The sequence below is a fragment of the Trichechus manatus genome, unplaced genomic scaffold (assembly GCF_000243295.1).
Source record: "Trichechus manatus latirostris isolate Lorelei unplaced genomic scaffold, TriManLat1.0 scaffold00030, whole genome shotgun sequence".
Classification (NCBI taxonomy): domain Eukaryota; kingdom Metazoa; phylum Chordata; class Mammalia; order Sirenia; family Trichechidae; genus Trichechus; species Trichechus manatus.
In genome coordinates this window covers 7823523-7843104 of record NW_004443966.1, presented here as the reverse complement: position 1 = coordinate 7843104, position 19582 = coordinate 7823523, and the positions used below count along the sequence as shown (strand labels likewise).

The 19582-nt window shown below is 35.9% G+C and overlaps 1 protein-coding gene across 2 annotated transcripts in view; it reads left to right on the top strand.

Moving 5' to 3' along the window:
- VPS13C (vacuolar protein sorting 13 homolog C) overlaps positions 1-19582 on the top strand; it is a 175087-nt gene that overhangs the window by 21298 nt on the left and 134207 nt on the right. For both annotated transcript variants that reach the window (XM_004374623.3, XM_004374625.2), the window contains exons 4-7: positions 1609-1704; positions 3608-3709; positions 12292-12401; positions 15916-15975. In XM_004374623.3, coding sequence (XP_004374680.1) covers positions 1609-1704; positions 3608-3709; positions 12292-12401; positions 15916-15975 — 368 coding nt within the window. The remainder of the gene's footprint in view (positions 1-1608; positions 1705-3607; positions 3710-12291; positions 12402-15915; positions 15976-19582) is intronic.

Genomic DNA, 19582 nt, shown 5'->3' with positions numbered 1-19582 from the left:
AGATTATTGATTATAAATATAAGTGGTTCTCTAAAATCATCAGACTTAGAAATGACCCAGAAGTATAAATGACTGGTGCTACCTCTAGGCTCCCCAGCGTGTGAGACGTTGAGAAACTTAACAGGTTTAGAAGTTGAAGAAAAAGAAAAATTTAAACAGAGAAATAATTTATGACTTTAACCCTGGAAATAGATTCCTAAGTAGAACTGGCCTGCCTACATAGCCAGCCTTCCAGGTGCTGCAGAATATCCCTCTTTACGTTGCATTATTTGATTTTCTGTTCAGTTTGCTATACCGTTTAATAATTCTTTCAACTTTGAGCATCTCTTCTAAAAATGCCAGTGATTAGTTGAATCAGGCTTTTTTCACCTAATAGTCTTGATCAGCTGCTTTTAAGGTAGTCATACTATTTTAATCGTGAAGAGGGAAGTTATTTTATTTGGTACATGGAAGACTTCAGGGGTAGGGAAGGTTTAGGTGGAATTGCTCAAGCGCTTTTGAGGGCAGCTTGGGACCTAGAAAGAGGGGATACTAGAGAATGGGGAAAGGGTAAAGAAAGTGTGGGGAGACATCAAAGACACATTTTGCCCATTTCTGAATTCAGGTGAGTGCATGCTCTTTTTGCCCTGCATAGCTTTTTCCTATAAAACCTCAGATTGGGTTAGTAATTTTAGGACCATAGCTCATCTGTGTTATGACTGAAAAAGTGTTTGTCAGCTAGTCCCCGAAGGACCTGACATTAACACCATTGTTTCTGTGAGAGAAAATGTGTTCTGCATTCCGAGTGACTTACAAGTAGTTATTTGAAATATAACTGGTCTGGACTGCTTGTAACTTGTAATTCTTATAAAACAACATATCTTGGCTTTATAGCTGGCCTCTTTCAATTGTAGAAATTTGGCATGCTGTCCAAGTTCTGCTCTTCTCTGTGTTGCTAGTTCAGTTCCTGGAATTTTGTACAGATATTTTTACAATCGATCTGTACAATTTAAAGATTGTAAAAAAGATATTATTTTTACAATTGAGCTTTAGTTGTTGTGTGGCTAGAACAGCATATGCAGTATGTTGGATGAGGAAGAACACGGAGTTCAGGTTCCAGCATTCTCACTGATGACCCTTAGGCAATTAATTTGACCTCTCTGGAACTGAGTTTCCTTGTTTTCAAAATTGAAATGATAGCTACATCATTCATTTTACAGTTTTGGAATATTAAATAATAGCTATCAAAAAGCTTGAAAGGTATAAACCAAAAAAAATAAAAACCAAACCCATTGGCTGTTGAGTCAATTCTGACCCATAGTGACCCTATAGGACAGAGTAGAACTCCCCTCTAGGGTTTCCAAGGGGCAGCTGGTGGATTCAAACTGCTGACCTTTTGGTTAGCACCTGAGCTCTTAACCACTATACCACCAGGGCTCCTGAAAAATATAAAGCACAATATAAATAGTCCCCTTTATTATTGATATTATATGGAGAAGATATTTGTGAACTTCAGAGTTGGAGTGTTTTCCTTGTGGGCTAGTCTTTGTATACATACTGTATACCTGAATGGTTTTGTTACACCTTTTCTCCAAATAAGAATTTAAGGTTGAAATTATGTTTCTTTAGGTAAATTAACTTTGAAGATTCCTTGGAAGAACCTTTATGGAGAAGCGGTTGTTGCGACACTAGCGGGATTATATCTGCTTGTTGTTCCTGGAGCAAGTATGTTACATTAGGACCTAACCTTTCAGCCACATCACATTGAAATGAGACTGCTACCTGGTTTAGTATATTCCATAAAATAGAACATAATTTAAATAAACTAATCATACATATGTATAATTGTATACGTGTAAACATACAGTTGACCCTCCATATCTACGGGTTCCGCATCCATGGATTCAACCAACCATGGATCGAAAATATTCAGAGGAAAAAAAAGCTCCAAAAAGGAGGGCTTGAATTTGGCATGCACTACACTGGATGCACGCAAATGAAGTGATGTGCAGGCATCCCCTGCTGTAGCCTCCTGCCATCTCATAGATCCTGTCTCACTCCAGCACTCCTTGTTTGAGCATTGTTCACCTCGCCATTATTTCTTAAACAATACAGTACTGTATAACACCTATTTACTAGCATTTACCTTGTACTAGGTATTATAAGTAATCTAGAGATGATTTAAAGTGTATGGGAGGATGTGCATAGGTTATGTGTAAATACTGTGCCATTTTATATAAGGGATTTGAGCATCTGTGGATTTTGGTATCCAAAACCAACCCGCCACAGATACTAAGGGACAACTATAGGTGTGTATATATATATGTATATATATATGTGTGTGTATATATATGTGTATATATGTATATATATGTGTATATATATGTATATGTATGTGTATATATATATGTATGTATATATATGCGTGTGTATATATATGTATATATATGTGCATGTATATATGTGTATATATATACACACATATATGTATATATACATATGCACACACACACACATCCACACGCATATATATGTACATTTATATTGCCACATTTGTATATAAAACGTTTTTATGTTATTGTTGGAAAGAATAATTTCAACCATTTGTTAAAGTTTTTTTGTTCTCTATGAATAATTATTTTGCAGCTAAGGCTTCCTGTTAGGCAGAATTATTTTCGGGGAATGAAATGAAATGAGTTTTTGTTTGTTTTTAATGTACTGCTGTGTTAGTCTACAGATTTCAAGGTGTTAAAATTTATTTTTTTCCCATTTTGTTGCTTCTGATTTTGATTGAACATTCTCTCAAAAATGTGTAAAATAGGTAATTTTTTTCCTTAGAAAGTGTAATATTGTACTTTTTAATGACTGTTTTAAAACAGTGATGTTTATTTAAGTACTACTTTTTTTTTTCTCCAGTTATAAGGACCCTAGAATGTTAAGAAAATTTTGGAGATTTTAGGGGGAAATTACTTGTAATATCTCAATCATTATACAAATACTATTTTTATTTTTACATTTTGCTTTCTAGTCTTTATCCATACAGACACAGAGTTTTATGTACCAGCCATCACGGTGTAATATACAACATGAATCTGGCTTTTTCCCTTTATGTATTGTTTATAATGTTTCCTGGTTTTCATAGTGATAGTGATAATTTTGAAAGGCTGAGTGATACTGCATTGTGGGCTGCCTGCTGTTTCTCACTATTACTGTGAACCCTATAAACTCCTTATTTTTATAGATATCTTTTTTATTGTGTTATTTCCTGTTCTTACATTACCGAAAATAGAGATCATTAGATAAAAAGAGTATATATATGTATATTGCCTTCCCTCTGTTCTACTCACCCTTCTTCTCTCTTACTCTTTGTCCTGCTTTCTTCGTCCATTCTTTAATTGCTTTCCCTGTCTCTTTCCTTTTGATATAAGCTTTGTAAATAAATAGGAGTAATTATGTTTAAACTTTTTATAAAACTAATTGAAAGAATGAAGAAGTGTTTTTTTTTTTTGACTTAAAAAAATGACTTACGTTATATACACACACACACAAAATCACAGTGAGGCTGATTTTGCCATTTTTTATTTACTAATTACATACTGTTTTTGTATGAACATCTGTTTACTTTTAGGTATTAAATATGATGCTGAAAAAGAAGAAAAATCTTTGCAGGATATTAAACAGAAAGAGCTATCTCGAATTGAAGAAGCCCTTCAAAAAGCTGCAGAGAAAGGTACAATTTATATACCTATATAGACTTATATGCTTAGATATGCCTGTATTTTTGAAATATTTAATGGTCTATATAGTGGATGCTTATTTTTGAGCCTTTATAAGCTGTAGTTTCAAAGAAATAATCTTCCTTTAAAATCACATCTCAAAATATGGATTATAAATATTTTAAGGGCTCACTTGTGGAAATAACTTCCCCTTTTCAGTGATTGTTTTGTATCTCTCAGTTTGATTTGCCCACTTTTCTTAAGCAATCTTTTTTTATATGCTAATTCTGGAGATTTTCCAAATTCCCATGAGTTTTTACAGGCCTGTTTGTTTTGACTAATGTTTAAGTTTCTCCGTGTGCCTTTTTACTTGTGTTCTTGTAAGAAAAGGAGGTTAAGCATAGTACTATAGTGAAATGGTGTTTGGAGGATATGGTGCTGTAATTCTATTGCAGGCTGCATCTCTGTATTTTACCAAACTAAACCAAACCAAACCCATTGCTGTGGCGTCAATTTTAAAAGCACCATCACACATGAACGGGAACTTAAGAGTGGTAATGAGGGGAGGTGATTCCACTCTAAGCAATAGATGGTAAAAATAAAAAAGAAATCCTCATGCTGATCTGCTTTGAAAAAGTATTTTTACTTACATTGTTTCATTTCATAAAATAGAGTGCTGCCTGTTATCATGTAGAATATAAGAAAATTGAAATACAATTGGGTACATTTCTGGAGAGTTTGCTTAACTGTAAAAATAAACTCTTTGATATTTTTCTCCTTTTATTTCCATTGGAGCAAACTTATTTTCATAGAAAGGATATCACAAAGGGAAAGATTAAATTTCTAGTGAGGCCATAAATGTCCACATGCTGTAGATTCTGTATTTAAAATGTTAATTTTTATCAAAATAATGAATACACACACTTAAAAATCCAATACTTTTGCCAAGAAGGCTTATGGTGAAAAATAACAGTCCCCTGTCCCACGCTCTGTCAGACCCATTCCTTAGAAGGAACCATATTTTGAGACATATTAACATTCTGTTGTTATCTAATTTATCAATTTAAGGCATTATCTAGGACTTCCTGTTATAGTAATGCAGGAGTTTTCCTGTCTTACCATCTCCTTTCACCCTATATTTCCCTCTTCGTCTTCTCATAATATGGTTATATCATGATTTTTGACCAATTACTAGTCAGTATTTTTATTATTAAACCAAACCTGTTGCTGTTGATTTGATTCCAACTCATGGCAGCTCCATGTGTGTCGGAGTAGAACTGCATGTCATAGGTTTTTAATAACTGTGATATGGAAGTAGATCACCAGGCCTTTCTTCAGGGCCTTGCTGAGCAGATTTGAACTGACAACCTTTCGGTTAGTAGCCTAGTGCAAACCGTTTGCACCACCCGGGGACCTTATTTTCATTACCGTAACAATATAAACGTCATTCACTGCATAGGTCAAATGATGCACTGTGGTTATATTTCCTTTATATAACTTTTTTTTTTTTTTTAATTTGTAAATTCTTTTTTTATTTGCTTTGTCTTCTGTGTAAACTTATCTTGGTAATTCTTTTCACATGCTACGTGAAATCGGTTATGTGACTATTAATGTTATTCCCAGTTGTCCAAATGCATCAGATATTCTGTCAGTCCCCCCGCCCCCTTTCTTTCTTTCCCTTGGAAATCTCCCACTGAGCTGGTTGTTTTTTAGGCCTGCTACACAGTTGCTTTCTTGGGTCTGGTCTTTACAGCTCTTCTGTGTTTAATTCACTGTTTCCTGGGTCCCTTTTTCTCTTTCTTGGTTTGGCTGGAACACATCTACTAGTGTGATAAGAAAGGATATACTGGATATAATTTTTAAAGGCCTTTCAAGTCTGAACGTCTTTGTATTCTACTTTGACACTTGTCTGATTTGACTGGGGATAGAATGCTGGGTTAAAAATTAGAATTTTGAAGGTAATATCGTCTAGCTTTGAGGTGCTTTTGAGAAGTCTGATGGCAATCTGCTGTATGTGTTGTTGGAAACTCAAAAATTAGAAAATCCCTGGACCCTACTGTTAAAGGCCTTATGTGTAAGTTGGGAAAATAAGAAATAATGTTGAGTCCCATCCAAGAGGTACAGATAATGTGCTGTGCGAGTTCAGAATAGACGTCATGTTTAGCCAAGGAGATCAGGGCAGAGAAGAAGGTATGTATTTCACCTGGGTCTAAAGGATAGATGTGCAGAAAGGAGGGGGGCATTATAAGGTAGAGGGGACAGTGGAGGTGTAAAAGCATAGAGTACTCATGGGGAACAGCTAATAATTTGGGACTTTTGATATAGTGTAGTTGGAGGTAGGTTGGAAAGTAGGTTTAGGTCAGTTAAAGAGATTTGAATGTCATAATGATGGTGATAGCATGTGGCATCTCTTGAGCACTTACCATTTGCCAGTCACTCTTCAAGATGCTTTATATGAGCTAACTCATTTAATAGTCACAACTCTGTGGTATAGGTGCCGTTACTGTTCTCATTTTACATTTGAGGAAGCTGAAAGTTAGAAACTTGTCCTGGGTCACTCAGTCAGAAAATGGTAGAGCTAGAATTTGAACCCAGTCTGGCTCTAAATCTTGTACTCTTAACCCTGTGCTGTAGTGAACTTTAATGTGTAGCCAGTAGACAAGTCTTAAGTTTTCCTTTTTCTTTCTTTAAAAAAAACCAGGGAGTGACATGATCAGAGACGTGATTTAGGGAGGTAAATTCATAGTGTATCTAGCCTGGATTTGGGGAGGGAAGTGGAAGATGGTGCTGTCTGGCCATCGTTAACAAGAATGGACATAAAGGATTCAGACAGTATATCTAAAGGGAATAGATCACAATAAAGTAAGATGAGGTCATTTTAGGTTACCTTAAAATTTGTGTCAAATATCTTAACAACATTTTATTCTGAAAATGGGCAAAGAGAACCAAAATAGTGGACTTCTGCTCCGTTAGAAAATTTGTCAGTGAAACATTGGCCATATTTGATATTTTTTTTTGCCTTGCTTTTTTAATTTTAAATTATTGTAACTTTAGTTAATAAGAATTTTTTATTTAATGTGAAAATAAAGGTTGTGTGTTGAAAGAAATGAAACGGTGTCTCTGTGAGTGCTTCCTTAGGACTAATTTCAGTGGTGCTGTTACGTGATTTTTCGTTCTTTGAATTAAATTTAAGCATATTTTACGTGTGAAATTAAAGGCATCTCTTAAATGCTTTGCGTTTTGGTTATTGCTGCCATGTGGATGCAGGTGTACATTCAGGGGAGTTCATATATGGCTTGGAAAACTTTGTTTACAAGGACATCGAGCCTGGTGGGTATGCATGGTTAATTATATTCAGCTATATAAAAATACATATTCTCATCTGTGCTTGTCCTTTGAATGAAGCTCATTTGATGGGGTGCCACCCTTTTAGATAATGGAAAGGTAAGTCGTGTTTCCCTTACCATCGTTTCGTCTCCCTACCTTCACCGGCCGTTTGTTCACTCACCAAATATTTGAACGTCTTTTCATGGCAGGTGCTATGCTGGGTGTTCATGGGGTGAGGCAGACACGATCCACTGCCCTTGTGAAGCTTACAATTTGATTTGTAGATAACCTTCTAATCCAGACTGCCTTTCTGACTTTCGTTCTGCAGTCCAATACAGTGGTTTCCCAGTTAAGCAATTCCTTTCCTAGAGCAGTGGTTCTCAGACTTGGCAAAAAGTGATGAAGTGGAACTTTTTTTTTAAAGTGAGGTGTTATTCAGAACCTTAATGGGAGGTGGTCCTCAGCATCTGAGCCTTCTCACATCCTCCCTGATTTGCCTCACCTCTGTAATAGCTCCTGAGACACCTGTAGAGCCCTGCCCGTGAGGCCCATTGAGATCTGAAACTTTGCATGAGGCAGATTGAAGGCTGAGTGTTTGCTTTACGATTTCTAATAGGTTTCTGTTATATGCTAGGAAATTTACCAAGTATATGTAAATAATAATTTTTTTATTTACAAAAATAATAATTTATTAATCTTTATATTTTACATAACTCTTCAGCTTTTTATATTAACTTAGTCCCACTTAAAATTTGTTTTGATTAAATGGCAAGCAGGCTCTGTATCTTACAGTTTAAACAATAAGCATCATGCTAGAAATTATTTCTGCCCCTAGACACATATGTAATAGTTAATTATGACAGATGAAAGAAGAATTTGAATGGCAGATTTCACATAGTATTGAGTGAAATTACTCTGAAAGCAGTTTCCTTTCAACAATTCTGTAAAACCAGAAAACCAAACTCTTTCCTGTTGAGTCAGTTCGGACTCATAGTGACCCTGTAGAACAGAGTAGAACTGCCCCATAGGGTTTCTAGGGTGTGGCTGGTAGATTTGAACTGCCAGCCTTTTGGTTAGCAGCTGAGCTCTTAACCACTGTGCCAAGTTTCGCCAACAATGTTAATTTGTCTTATAGTTACTATAGTTTAATATAAAAGATAGCCTGGAGATGGTCAATGGGTCATTGGCCAATTTTGTAGGTTAGAATTACCTGCAGTCCACCACTGGCAGTGTTTTCTGATCCTACTAGGAGTAACCTGTTTCCAAGATACAAATAGTGTCCAGTGGCCCATTCAAACATCTACTAAAATCATTAGGCAGCACTGTTAAAAACTACAACACCAACAACAGAAACGCAAAAAACAGGCAGGGGTCACTAGGAAGGAAAACCTGATTGATTCAGAGTTTTCTTTCTTTTTTTAAAAGATGTGCTAGGCTGGATAAAAACAAGTAGACCCAGAACGGGGGTGATTCTGAAATGAGAATGGTTAATTTTGTTGCTGAGATCTTTGTTTAATTGGCTGGGTTTAATATGTAATTCATGATCATTTCCTCTTTTCGGTTCCTGACTATGCATTTGTTCCTTACTTGATACCAGTTTTCTTTATTTTTCTACAGCAGTAGTTCTCAAAGTGTCGAGACTATTTTCCTAATATTACTAAGGCATCATTTGCTTTTTCACTGTGCTGACATTTGTGCTGGTGGTGCGGGAGCAATGGTGGGTAAGATTGCCGGCTGCCTTAGCACAAATCACGGCAGTGGCACCAAGCTGTACTAGTGGTCCTCGTATTCTTTGCGACCACGCACTCACAGTGAAAAGAAAAAAATAATCAGTTTCACTTAAGAATGTCCTTGATGAAGTGGTGAAACTTCAGTTTTAGTAAACATCAGCTCTTGAGAGTGTGTCTGTTTAATATTCTGTGTGACACAAGAGGAAGTGTATGTAAAGCACTTCTGCTGCAACCAAAGCAGAGTGATTGTCTTGAGGAAACGCACTTGGCGTCTGAGTTGTCAGCTGAACTAGCTGCGTTTTTCATGTAGCATCATTTTTACTTGAAAGAATAACTGAGAGACCATTATTTAGATTTGGGTGTTCAGGAGGCACTTCAAGAAACAACTTCAAAAACAAACACAAAAAACAGCTGACAATATTTGCTGCCAGTGATAAAATTTAGCTTCTGAGTGAAAGTTAGAATTTTGGGGAACTTGTATTTACCAGCTTGAGCTTGATAGCTTGCCAGTACTTAAAGACTTTTCTGATAAGATTGGTGGTGATATTAGTAAATTTATGATTTCTGATATGAAATAATGAAATGAGTCAACATTTTGAAGATCTGCATGATGTCAGTGAACCATTATTTCCAAATGACCAACGCGTGATGCTAAAAAAAAAAACACGTGTAAAAAAAGGTCCATCCAAAGTGCCAGATAGCCCAGTTGATTTTCATGTTACAGAATGAAAAATCCATTGATATGGTTTCATATTCCACAATGTAACCAACCTTTAAGAAACTGCCACTTGTTGAATTTGAATGTAGGATCAAAGGAGAATATCCGTAATTACATGAAAAGGCAATGAAAATGCTCTTCCCTTTTCCAACTGCATGTCTGTAGTGAGATTTGATTTTCTTCATCTACTTTAACCAAAACAGCACATCTTAATAGATTGAAGGCAGGAGCAGATATGCAAATTCAGCTGTCTTCTACTCAGTCAGACATTCAAGGGATTTGTAAAAATGTAAAAAAACCCTGCCGCTCTTCTCACTAAAACTTAGTGGTTAGAAAATAGTTATTTTTTTTATAAGTATATGTTGATTATGTTATCATGTAGTGGTTTATTTTAAAATGAATACATAAATATTTAAAACATTTCTCAATTTTTATTTCCTTTATGGCAAATATTAATAGATGTAACCCACATAAATAAAAAACCTTTTAGGGTCTTCAATTTTTAAGTGTGTTAAAGGGGCCCTGAGACCAAAATGCTTGAGAATTACTTCAGAGAGTGATTGAGAATCATAAATCTGCTGTTCATCAGCTTATTTACAAACTTTCTCTAAAGAGCTATGTAGCACTCAGATTAGATTTTAAAAACTAGAGAGGTTTAAACATGGTGCATCTAACATTGAGATCAAAGATAGAACAAGGGGTTAGAAAAAAATGTGAAACCAGGGAGATAATAGGTTAGGTAAGAAGAGCAAGTTATGGTAGTTATCTAAACCCAGGCAGATGGACTTTTGTTTCTGAAAGCTGTTATAGCCAAGTTGGATGGTTTTCAAGGCTAGGCTGGGCTTTCTTATTTCTTTTCAAATGGTGTTTCTTTGAGAACTCGGTCTTTTCCTTAGTGTTTAATTTATGAGTGAAAAAGAATCAGGAACTCTCATTGTGGCAAGAGACACTGGTAATAGCAATATCCAGATTCTATTATGTATTTATTAAATATCTTCTTGAAACTCAGGGTTTTATTTCATGATCCAGGATTTGGTTCTTAATTATTGTAGTGGCAGGACAATTTGCTTTAAAATATCAAGGAAGAAAAGATTTACAATTTTAAGTATATTTTCTCAAATATATATAACATTAATTGAGTTTATATAGTTTATTATAATGCCAGAATGTGGAATTTTTGCTTCATCTGCATATACTGTGTTTTGTGCCCAGATATTAGGATAATCCCTGTCCTAATGAAACTTCCTGCCTAGTGGCAAGACAATTTCACACACTTCAAATGTGGTGTGATCGCTGCTTAACAGAAGTCTGTGTTGTAAGGTGCCGGGGTAGATGGCCCTGGAGCTGCTTGGGGGAGTCAAGGAAGGTTTCACACCAGCAGTAGTGCTGGACCTGAGATTTGGAAGCCTCCTAGGAGTTTGCCTGGTGAAGGACTTCGGGAAAAGCAGCCCAAGCTTGGGGAATGACAGGTGTAGAAGCATTAGGCATTAGAAAGTGTGGCATGTTCTGGAAAGCATACACAGTATTCCTGTAATATCCAGTGCAAAGATGAGTGGCAGGAGACAGAATGGGACAGGGGACGGGTCAGATCATAAAAGGATCTTTTGTGTTTATGCAAACACACTGTAGTTTTATCTAGTAAAATGTAGAGACCCTTTATAAAGAACTTTGAGCAAGAGATTAACAGCTCTGATTGGTATTCAGACAGGATCAATCTGATAGCAGTATAGAAGGACATGAAGATGAAGACTAATGGCACAGAGACCATACAGAGACGGTCTCGAGTTCAGACTAGAGGGGATTTGTGGTAGGCAGCTGAATATAACATTGTGAAACTTCGATAAGACGCATGTTGGTTAATGCCATGAGGTGAGGCATGAATATAGAAATACAAGATGAAGAGATTTTAAAGCTAATTTTAATAAACATTTTTTTTGTATTCTTTATACCCTAAAGCCACTGAAGAATTTTACGTGTGAGGTGTATCAGTTCGAGGGAGTCATCTGTGTGCAACCTGCCCATTCATTTCATTTGTGTTCCCCTGTCCCCACCATACATTTATCATAGCTTTTCTCTTGAAGTTTTAGGTTCTGTCATTATTACATTTCCAATGTTTTGGTAACATTGAAATTAAAGTAAAACTTTGTATTGTAAAAAGTCATAATTAATAAAAAGGGCATCGCATATGGATATTTCACCTAATTTTTGTGTAATTGCACTTGCCAGATTACTTTCTAGATTAGAAAAGGCTATTCTTTATAACCAAAGTTTGTGAGCTTGTGTTAGCATTGAAATAACAGGTCAGTTTTGAATAAGATAAGGTGAATTATACAAAAGTTTGCTGTCGGGAAGAATTCTCTTGTTTTCTTTTCTGTCCTCTAGTCTGCTAACTTGACTTTTATCCTTTTCTCACTAAAATGCTTCCACTGAGAAGGACGTAAACGTAAAAAGCACAAAAAACATTTTAAGAAACGTTTTAAAGGTCTTGATCGCTCCAAAGGTAGGTAAAAGTAGCTTTTTATGCCGTGTGTTATTTATACACATTGCCAGTTGCTTTCCGTCTCGGAAGGTACAATGATTGCTAGATACACATAGCCAGTCGCTCTCTGTCTTGGAAGGTAAAATGATTGCTAGATTACGTTGTAACTTCAAAAATAAGTTCTAAGTTAGAAATGCTTCTTAAATCTAACTCTAAAATAAAACAGGGATACGAGAATAGGCTGTAATTTCCTTTGTGTAGTGCCTTGCTTATCCTTTGGTCATTGATTATGAAGTATGTGAGAATTTCATTTCTTTAGCTTGTCTTTTTCTGTTTTTATAGATAAGCCAAAAGAAGCCAAAAAGGATACATTTTTGGAAAAATTGGCCACTCAAGTAATAAAAAATGTACAAGTGAAAATCACAGACATTCACATTAAATATGAAGATGATGTAAGTAATTTTAGCGTATTGTCTGATTTAGTAATAAATGGATTATATGATTTCTGTATATGTAGATGGTCTGTAACCAATTTTGAATCTAAGGTTGATTTTTTTTTTTTTCTGCTGAGTATACCACCATGTCTCCTTTCCTCTGTTAGGCTGGTTTCATTGATGATTTACATGTGTAAATTATACCATAAAACCATCCTAGGCTCCTTTTCAAAGCTAATATAAGAGATTTTTTTAGATTGGCCTCTATTATTTATTTCACATTTTGTTTAATGCCTCATAATATTATAACTTTAAGGAACCAGTTTTCTCTTTTTACTGAAAACAAAATTTAGTGCCAAGAGGTGATGATATAATGAATGATAATGGGCCCTGGTGTCACAGTCATTAAAGTGCTTGGCTGCTAACCAGAAGGTCGACCATTCGGACCCCCCAGCTGCTCTGCAGGAGAAATATGTGGCAGTCTGCTTCTGTAAAGATCTACAGCCTTGAAAACCCCATGGGGCGGTTCTGCTCTGTCCTCTAGAGTTGCTATGAGTCAGATTCAACTCGATGGCAGTGGGTTTCGTTTTTAATGATAGTCAACAGGTCAGTTGGCTGCTGGTCCATTCTCTTTACATTCCACCGGTTGAATTGAACACCCACAACTACTTTCACACACGTACAGCAGTATATTTAGAAAGCAAATCTCATTTATAACCAAAAGTTTAATATAAGTTGATTAAGAATTATTTTACTGAATAATTATAGTTAAAATATAACAAAGATTTTGAGTTTAATACACGTTGTTTTCTATAAAGTTTGAAGCATATATAAGAAACCTCGAATTTTTTTATTTACCTAAGCAATTGGAAATGTTACTCCATCTCTGCCAAATTTAAGTTTGTGTTCTTTTTTTTTTTTAATTTGCTTTAAGGTTGGATTGAATTAAAGAAAAACCAAAACTGACATATAGTTCACTTTCTTTTCCTGATAAGTTCTTTGTATAGTTTACTATTCCATGAGACACACTTGAAGTTTCTGAAAATACGCCATCACCTCTATCTTGAACCAACTTTACCTCTTGGTTCTGTGGAGTCAAACACAATTTTGTTAACATAAATACCTAAAAAGCTAATAAATACCCTTGTTTATAACAAACTTGGGAAAATAAAATGTACTTAACATATCATAGAAATGAAAGAATTATTGGTAAAACTAATGGCATATTGATGAATGAGAACCTCAGTTTGAACTTAAACTAAGCTTTTTATTGACCAAATTAGAAAGGCGCAATATTTCTGTGTAGAGATACACAGAAGTGGGATAAATGACATCAGTCATGCATAAATTGATGTCAGGGACAAAATATATTAAAAAATTCTAAAAGGAAAAGAACTAAAAAGTGCAAAGGGATCTTACTTGTGTGGTAGGGGAAAAAACATCACGAAGTCTAGTAAACCAAAAAGAAAGTTTTATTCGCCATATATTCAAAAAGGCATAAGTGGGGAAATGGACAACCATGCTGCCAGAGCCACGTCTGCCCGAGTCCAAGGAAATATCACAGAACAGACAAAAGTGGGAAAACAGACAAGCATGCTGCTAGAGCCATGTCTGCCCAAGTCCAAAGAATATTACAGAATAGGCAAGAGTGGGAAAACGGACAAGCATGCTGCCATAGTCATGTCTGCCCAAGTCCAAGGAAATATCACAGAACAGACAAAAGTGGGAAAATGGACAAGCATGCTATTACAGCCATGTCTGCCCAAGTCCAAGGAAATACCACAGAACAGACAAAAGTGGGAAAATGGACAAGCATGCTGCCACAGCCATGTCTGCCCAAGTCCAAAGACCATTACAGAATCATCAGTATATATTAACATTATAGATGGGCAAAACCATTGAAAGCTTAGCCTTTTCAGATTGGCTAGAAACTGTGATCCTACATTTTGAGTTGTCTTTCTTAACAGTCGTTGGTACAGATTTTAGTAACGACAGTCAGTAGGGTCTTCATTGGTCCAACAAATTTCTGTTCACCAAATGCTAATAGAAAAAGATAAGAGTAGAAAGTCTTTTGTGTTGTTTGATTGGCTTTGTGTGAAAGTTTCCCTAAAAGATATTTTCCAAGAGTATCTTAGCTATTGTCTTTATACCTCAGGGCCCAATTGATGTATCCTTGTGAGTCCTTGTGAGCCCTTCTGCAGCTAGGTCACATTCTCTATGCTCAAGGAGAGAGAATAATAACTCCAGTATTATTTCCTAAATCATTTGTATCTTGCCTTTTTCGATCTAGGATAATGAAAACTATCATAGAGTGTAGGAAGAGGATAGGGATTGTATAATAATTTATCAGACAGGTGCTCATTAGATGGCAGTAGTTTGTGGGTAGTGCTTTAGCAAATGAGGAGTTGTGTTTTAATTAAGTTCCTTCTGAAATAGCTGGGAGAACTGGAGACACAAAGGGAAGAGAGCCAAGGAGGCTAGTATATATTTAATACACTGCGTATCCTCTGCCTGTTTCAAAACAGATTTAAAGTAGATATAAAGAAATGAACCCAAACCCAAAACCAAACTCATTGCTGTCGAGATAGGACTGAGTAGAACTGCCCCATAGGGTTTCCAAGGACCAGCTGGTGGATTCAGACTGCCAACCTTTTGGGTAGCAGCTGAGCTCTTAACCACTGTGAGCAGAGGAATGAAGGAAAATGTTTTTTCACAAATCAGTATATATCTGATATTAATTAAAAACAAGATTCTTAAAGTCATCTGTGCTTTGCAGCTATAGCAGAGTATGCATTTCTCCTGTTTGGATGCTCTTTAGTCCGTGTTGGATGATTTGAGATCATTAGTCTTTTCCTGCTCTCTCTAGTTTCTCTAGTTTCGGTGATAACCAAAAAATTCTATTTAACTTTTAGACATCTTAAATAATTGCATCGTACACATTGTGGAACAATTTAAGCACTGTGTATAAATTAATTTAGGCATTATAGATCAGACATAGAACAAAATTTTAACACTGACAGATGTTTAGGTGTAGAGACTGAGGAAATTACATATTAAGAATGCAGGTATTTCCTAACAAAGCGTTTCTGAAGTGTTAAGGAAATTAAAGGCTTAAAGACGTAGTTCACATTCCAAGTGTAAAAAACCTTAAATGTTTTCTCAGTGATTTAGGGGCAGTGTTGTTATCCGTAACACCTTGTTTTATTTATCTTTGAAGAACATCTCTAATGATGTACGTATATCTCTATCGACGATCCTTTTTCAACTATCTAGAAAAGAGTCCACTTAGTCATTGAGTCTTCTCATGTCTAGAAAGAAGAGAGTTCCGCTAGGAAAGTATCATAGTAAGGTACTGTCCTACCTACTAAATCTGGGTAATCCCAGCCAGAGCCTTCCTCCCCTTTCCTGTCTACAATCCAGCTGAGCTTTGGGACTTGTAAACACAATGCCCCTGCTGCCTGTAGCATAGGGTGGGACATGGATTAATTCATGCAATCAATATGTTTTAATGTCATCTTTTCTTCTTTGTTAGGTCAGTGACCCGACGCGGCCTCTTTCATTTGGTGTCACACTGGGAGAACTTAGTCTGTTGGTAATGTTGACCTTATTTCAAATTTCTTTGAAACCTATAATGTGTTATTTCAAAGTCACAGGGTAAATTTCCTAAAATTAACTATAGCTAAATTAGCTATTATATTTTTTACTATCTTGCTACAGCGTTTCTAGAAGTTCAGAAATTTCAGTGATGCTATTGACACATTTTCTAATTATTTTGATTTGTCTATTTGAATTTAACAAATACCAAATTATCAATATCAACCATTTTGAAAAAATTAACAACTGAATCTTAAACATGTGGGGAAAGTAGAAGGAGATACATTTCCATAGAGTTTTGTACTCATCCTTGGTGCAGGTAGATGGGATTTCCAAATAGCTTATACATGTGTGTATGTTTATATGTGTATGTATGTGTTGTATTATATTGGAATATATACTTAATCAAAATATAAAATCAAAAGAATTCATTTTGATTAAATATTTTATAAGGCAGTTTGGTTTTCTATTAAAGGTCTTAAGGGTAGAGAGTTGTGTATATTCAGACTGAAAATTTTTTTTCCTATATTTTGGACACTTTATTGATAGGAAACATGTTTTGGGGCATAGAAATTAAGAAAAATAGCTAAATTAGTTTTTTTTTTGTTGTAGAGAAAAAGATGTGGTTCATTTATGCATTTTTAAAATTATGGACCGTGAATGATAAATCATGTCAAGTACAGGTTTGCTTTATGATTATATGGAGAAGACCTAAGTAGTGAAAGAAGAGGACAGAAAGTGGAAGAGAGGTAGACTGGCAGACACACAGAGAAAAAAGAACGGTTACATAAAAGCCTTAAGAGTGATACAGCACACAGAGAAGTAGAGATGTGCTGTATTTTTACACAAATAACATGCGCCTTCTGCGTTTGTTTGCTGGCCTTGCCCTCCCCTCCCCCACAAGTCACCCTCACAAGTGCTGCCTTGCCTCTTCCACATGTTGCTGTAAAAAAAAAATTAGAATAGTACACTTAACAAAAATAGCTCATGGAGTTGGGGGGAGGGCGTGGCCAGCAAACAGAGGCAGAAGTTGTGCAGTATTTCCATAAAAATACAATACATTGAGTTGAAGAACAAAGCAGAGACTAGCTATGAAGAAAAAGAGCTGGAGAAACAAAGGAAAGAGAGCCAAGGAGGCTAGTGTCTATTTAATATACTGTTTGTCCTCTGCAGGTATTCAAAATGAATTTGAAGTAGCTTTGGGTAAAAAAGAAATATACTGTAACAGCCTATTTAGGAAACTAGGATCTGTGTTCTGAAGGGCAGAGGGATACTTGTTTCAGAAAACTCTGACTAAGAATAGTGGCCATAAGTGAGCACAGTATTTAACTTTGAGCTAAAAAATATATAACAAATACACACAAAAAGAAAGGAGAAGAGGATCAGAATGGTTCACTACAAAAAATCAACAAGACACAAAGGTTGGCAGTAGTGGAGGAAATGAAGGACAAAGAAGGCATGTTGTTAGTTGCTGTCAAGTGGGTTTCGACCCGTGGCGACCCCACGTGTCCAGAGTAGAACTGCTCCATATGATTTCCAAGGCTGTGACCTTTCAGAAGCAGATCACCAGGCCTGTCTTCCAAGGGGCTTCTGGGTGGGTTTGAATTTCAACCTTTTGACAAGTAGTTGAGTGCTTAACTATTTGTACCACCCAGGGACTCAAAGAAGGCATAAAATATGCAAAAATCAAGTAACAAAATGGCAAAGTAAGTCCGCATTAGTAATTACCGTGAATGTAAATGACTGACTGATCCAGTCAAAAGGCAAAGAGTGGCAGAATGGATAAAAAATAAGATCCAACCATATACTATCTATAAGAGACACATATTAGATGCAAGCTCACAAATAGTTTGAAAGTAAAAGAATGAGAAAAAATATTCCATGCAAATAGTAACCAAGAGAGCCATCATGATGATTGTAATATCAAACAAAATAGGCTTTAAGTCAGAATCTGTTACAAAAGACAAAGAAGGACACTATATAATGATAAAAGGGTCAGTTCATCAAGAAGATACAGCAATTATGAATATACATGCGTCTAACATCAAAGACTCAAACTATATAAAGCAAACCCTGACAGAATGGAAGGAGAAATAACTCTACAGTAATAGTTGGAGACTTCAATATACCACTTTCGATAATGGACCAAAACATCTAGAAAGAAGATCAGTAAGGAAGTGGAGGGCCTGAATGACTCTATAGAGCAACTAGACCTAACAGACGTATGTAGGATACTCCAGCCACCAGTAGCACAATATACATTCCAGTGCACATGGATCATTCTCCAGGATAGACCATATATTAGGTCATAAGGCAAGTGTCAATAAATTTTAAAAGATTGAAATCATACGAAGTATATTCTTTGACCACAGTGGGGTGTAGTTAGAAATTAATAACAGAAGGAAAACTGAAAAACACACAAATATGTGGAAATTATATAACACACTACTCAACAACCAGTGGGTCACGGAAGAAATCAAGAAAAAAACCAGAAAATACTTAGAGTCCAATGAAAATTCAAGTACATCATACCAAAACTTATGGAACTCAGCAGGGGCAGTGCTTAGAGGGACAATCATAGCAATAAATGCCTACACTACGAAAGAAGAAAGATCTAAAATCAGTAACCTAACTCTACAACTAGGGGAACTAGAAAAAAGAACAAACCAAGTCCAAAGCTACAGAAGGAGGGAAATAATAAAGATCAGAGCAGAGATAAATGAACTAGAGAATAGAAAAACAATAGAGAGAATCAAGGAAACCAGAAGTTGTTTTCTTGAAAAGATGGATAAAAATGGCCAACCTTTAGCTAGACTGTTCCACCTTGTGTCTGTCTGTTGGTCGTACTTTGCTGTCTCACATGTTGCTGTAATACCGGAAGCTTTGCCACTGGTATTTCAAGTATCAGCAGGGTCACCCTTGGTGGACAGGTTTCAGTGGAGCTTGCAGAGTAAGACAAACTAGGAAGAAGCACCTAGCAGTCTTTTTCTGAAAGAATTAACCATCCTCAATTGTGATGATTTGAGGATGGCACGGGACTGGGCCTTGTCTTTCTCCCCATCTTTCCAGCCACACTTTTTTGAAAGAATTTTCTACCCTTACTATCTTTTCTTTTCTACCTCCTGTTGACTCCCTACACATTGAACTCTGCATCTCTCCCCAGAAACTGTTGTAACAAGGTCATCAATAATGCCGTTGCTGCTGAATGAGTTTGTCTCAGTTTATCTCACGGCAGCATTTGGTATTACTTATTACCATGGTGTTTTTCTAGAAATGTAATTGTGCTGTGGTTTCCATACTCTCCTGGTGTTCTTCCTATTTCACAGTAATGATGATTTTCTAAAATGTGGACCTTCTTCAGTAGGCTAGCTGGCTGTTTTATTCACACCCAATTCCTTCCATAGTTCAGACACATGGTACCTCAATGATTATTTTATGAATGAAAAAATAAACTCAGGGTTAAATTAGAACCTCTTCAATTCCATTTTTACTGTTCCTTTGATTTTATTTATTTACTTATTGTACTTTAGATGGAGGTTTACAGAACAAATAGTTTCTCATTAAACAGTTAATACACATATCGTTTTATGACAATGGTTAACAAC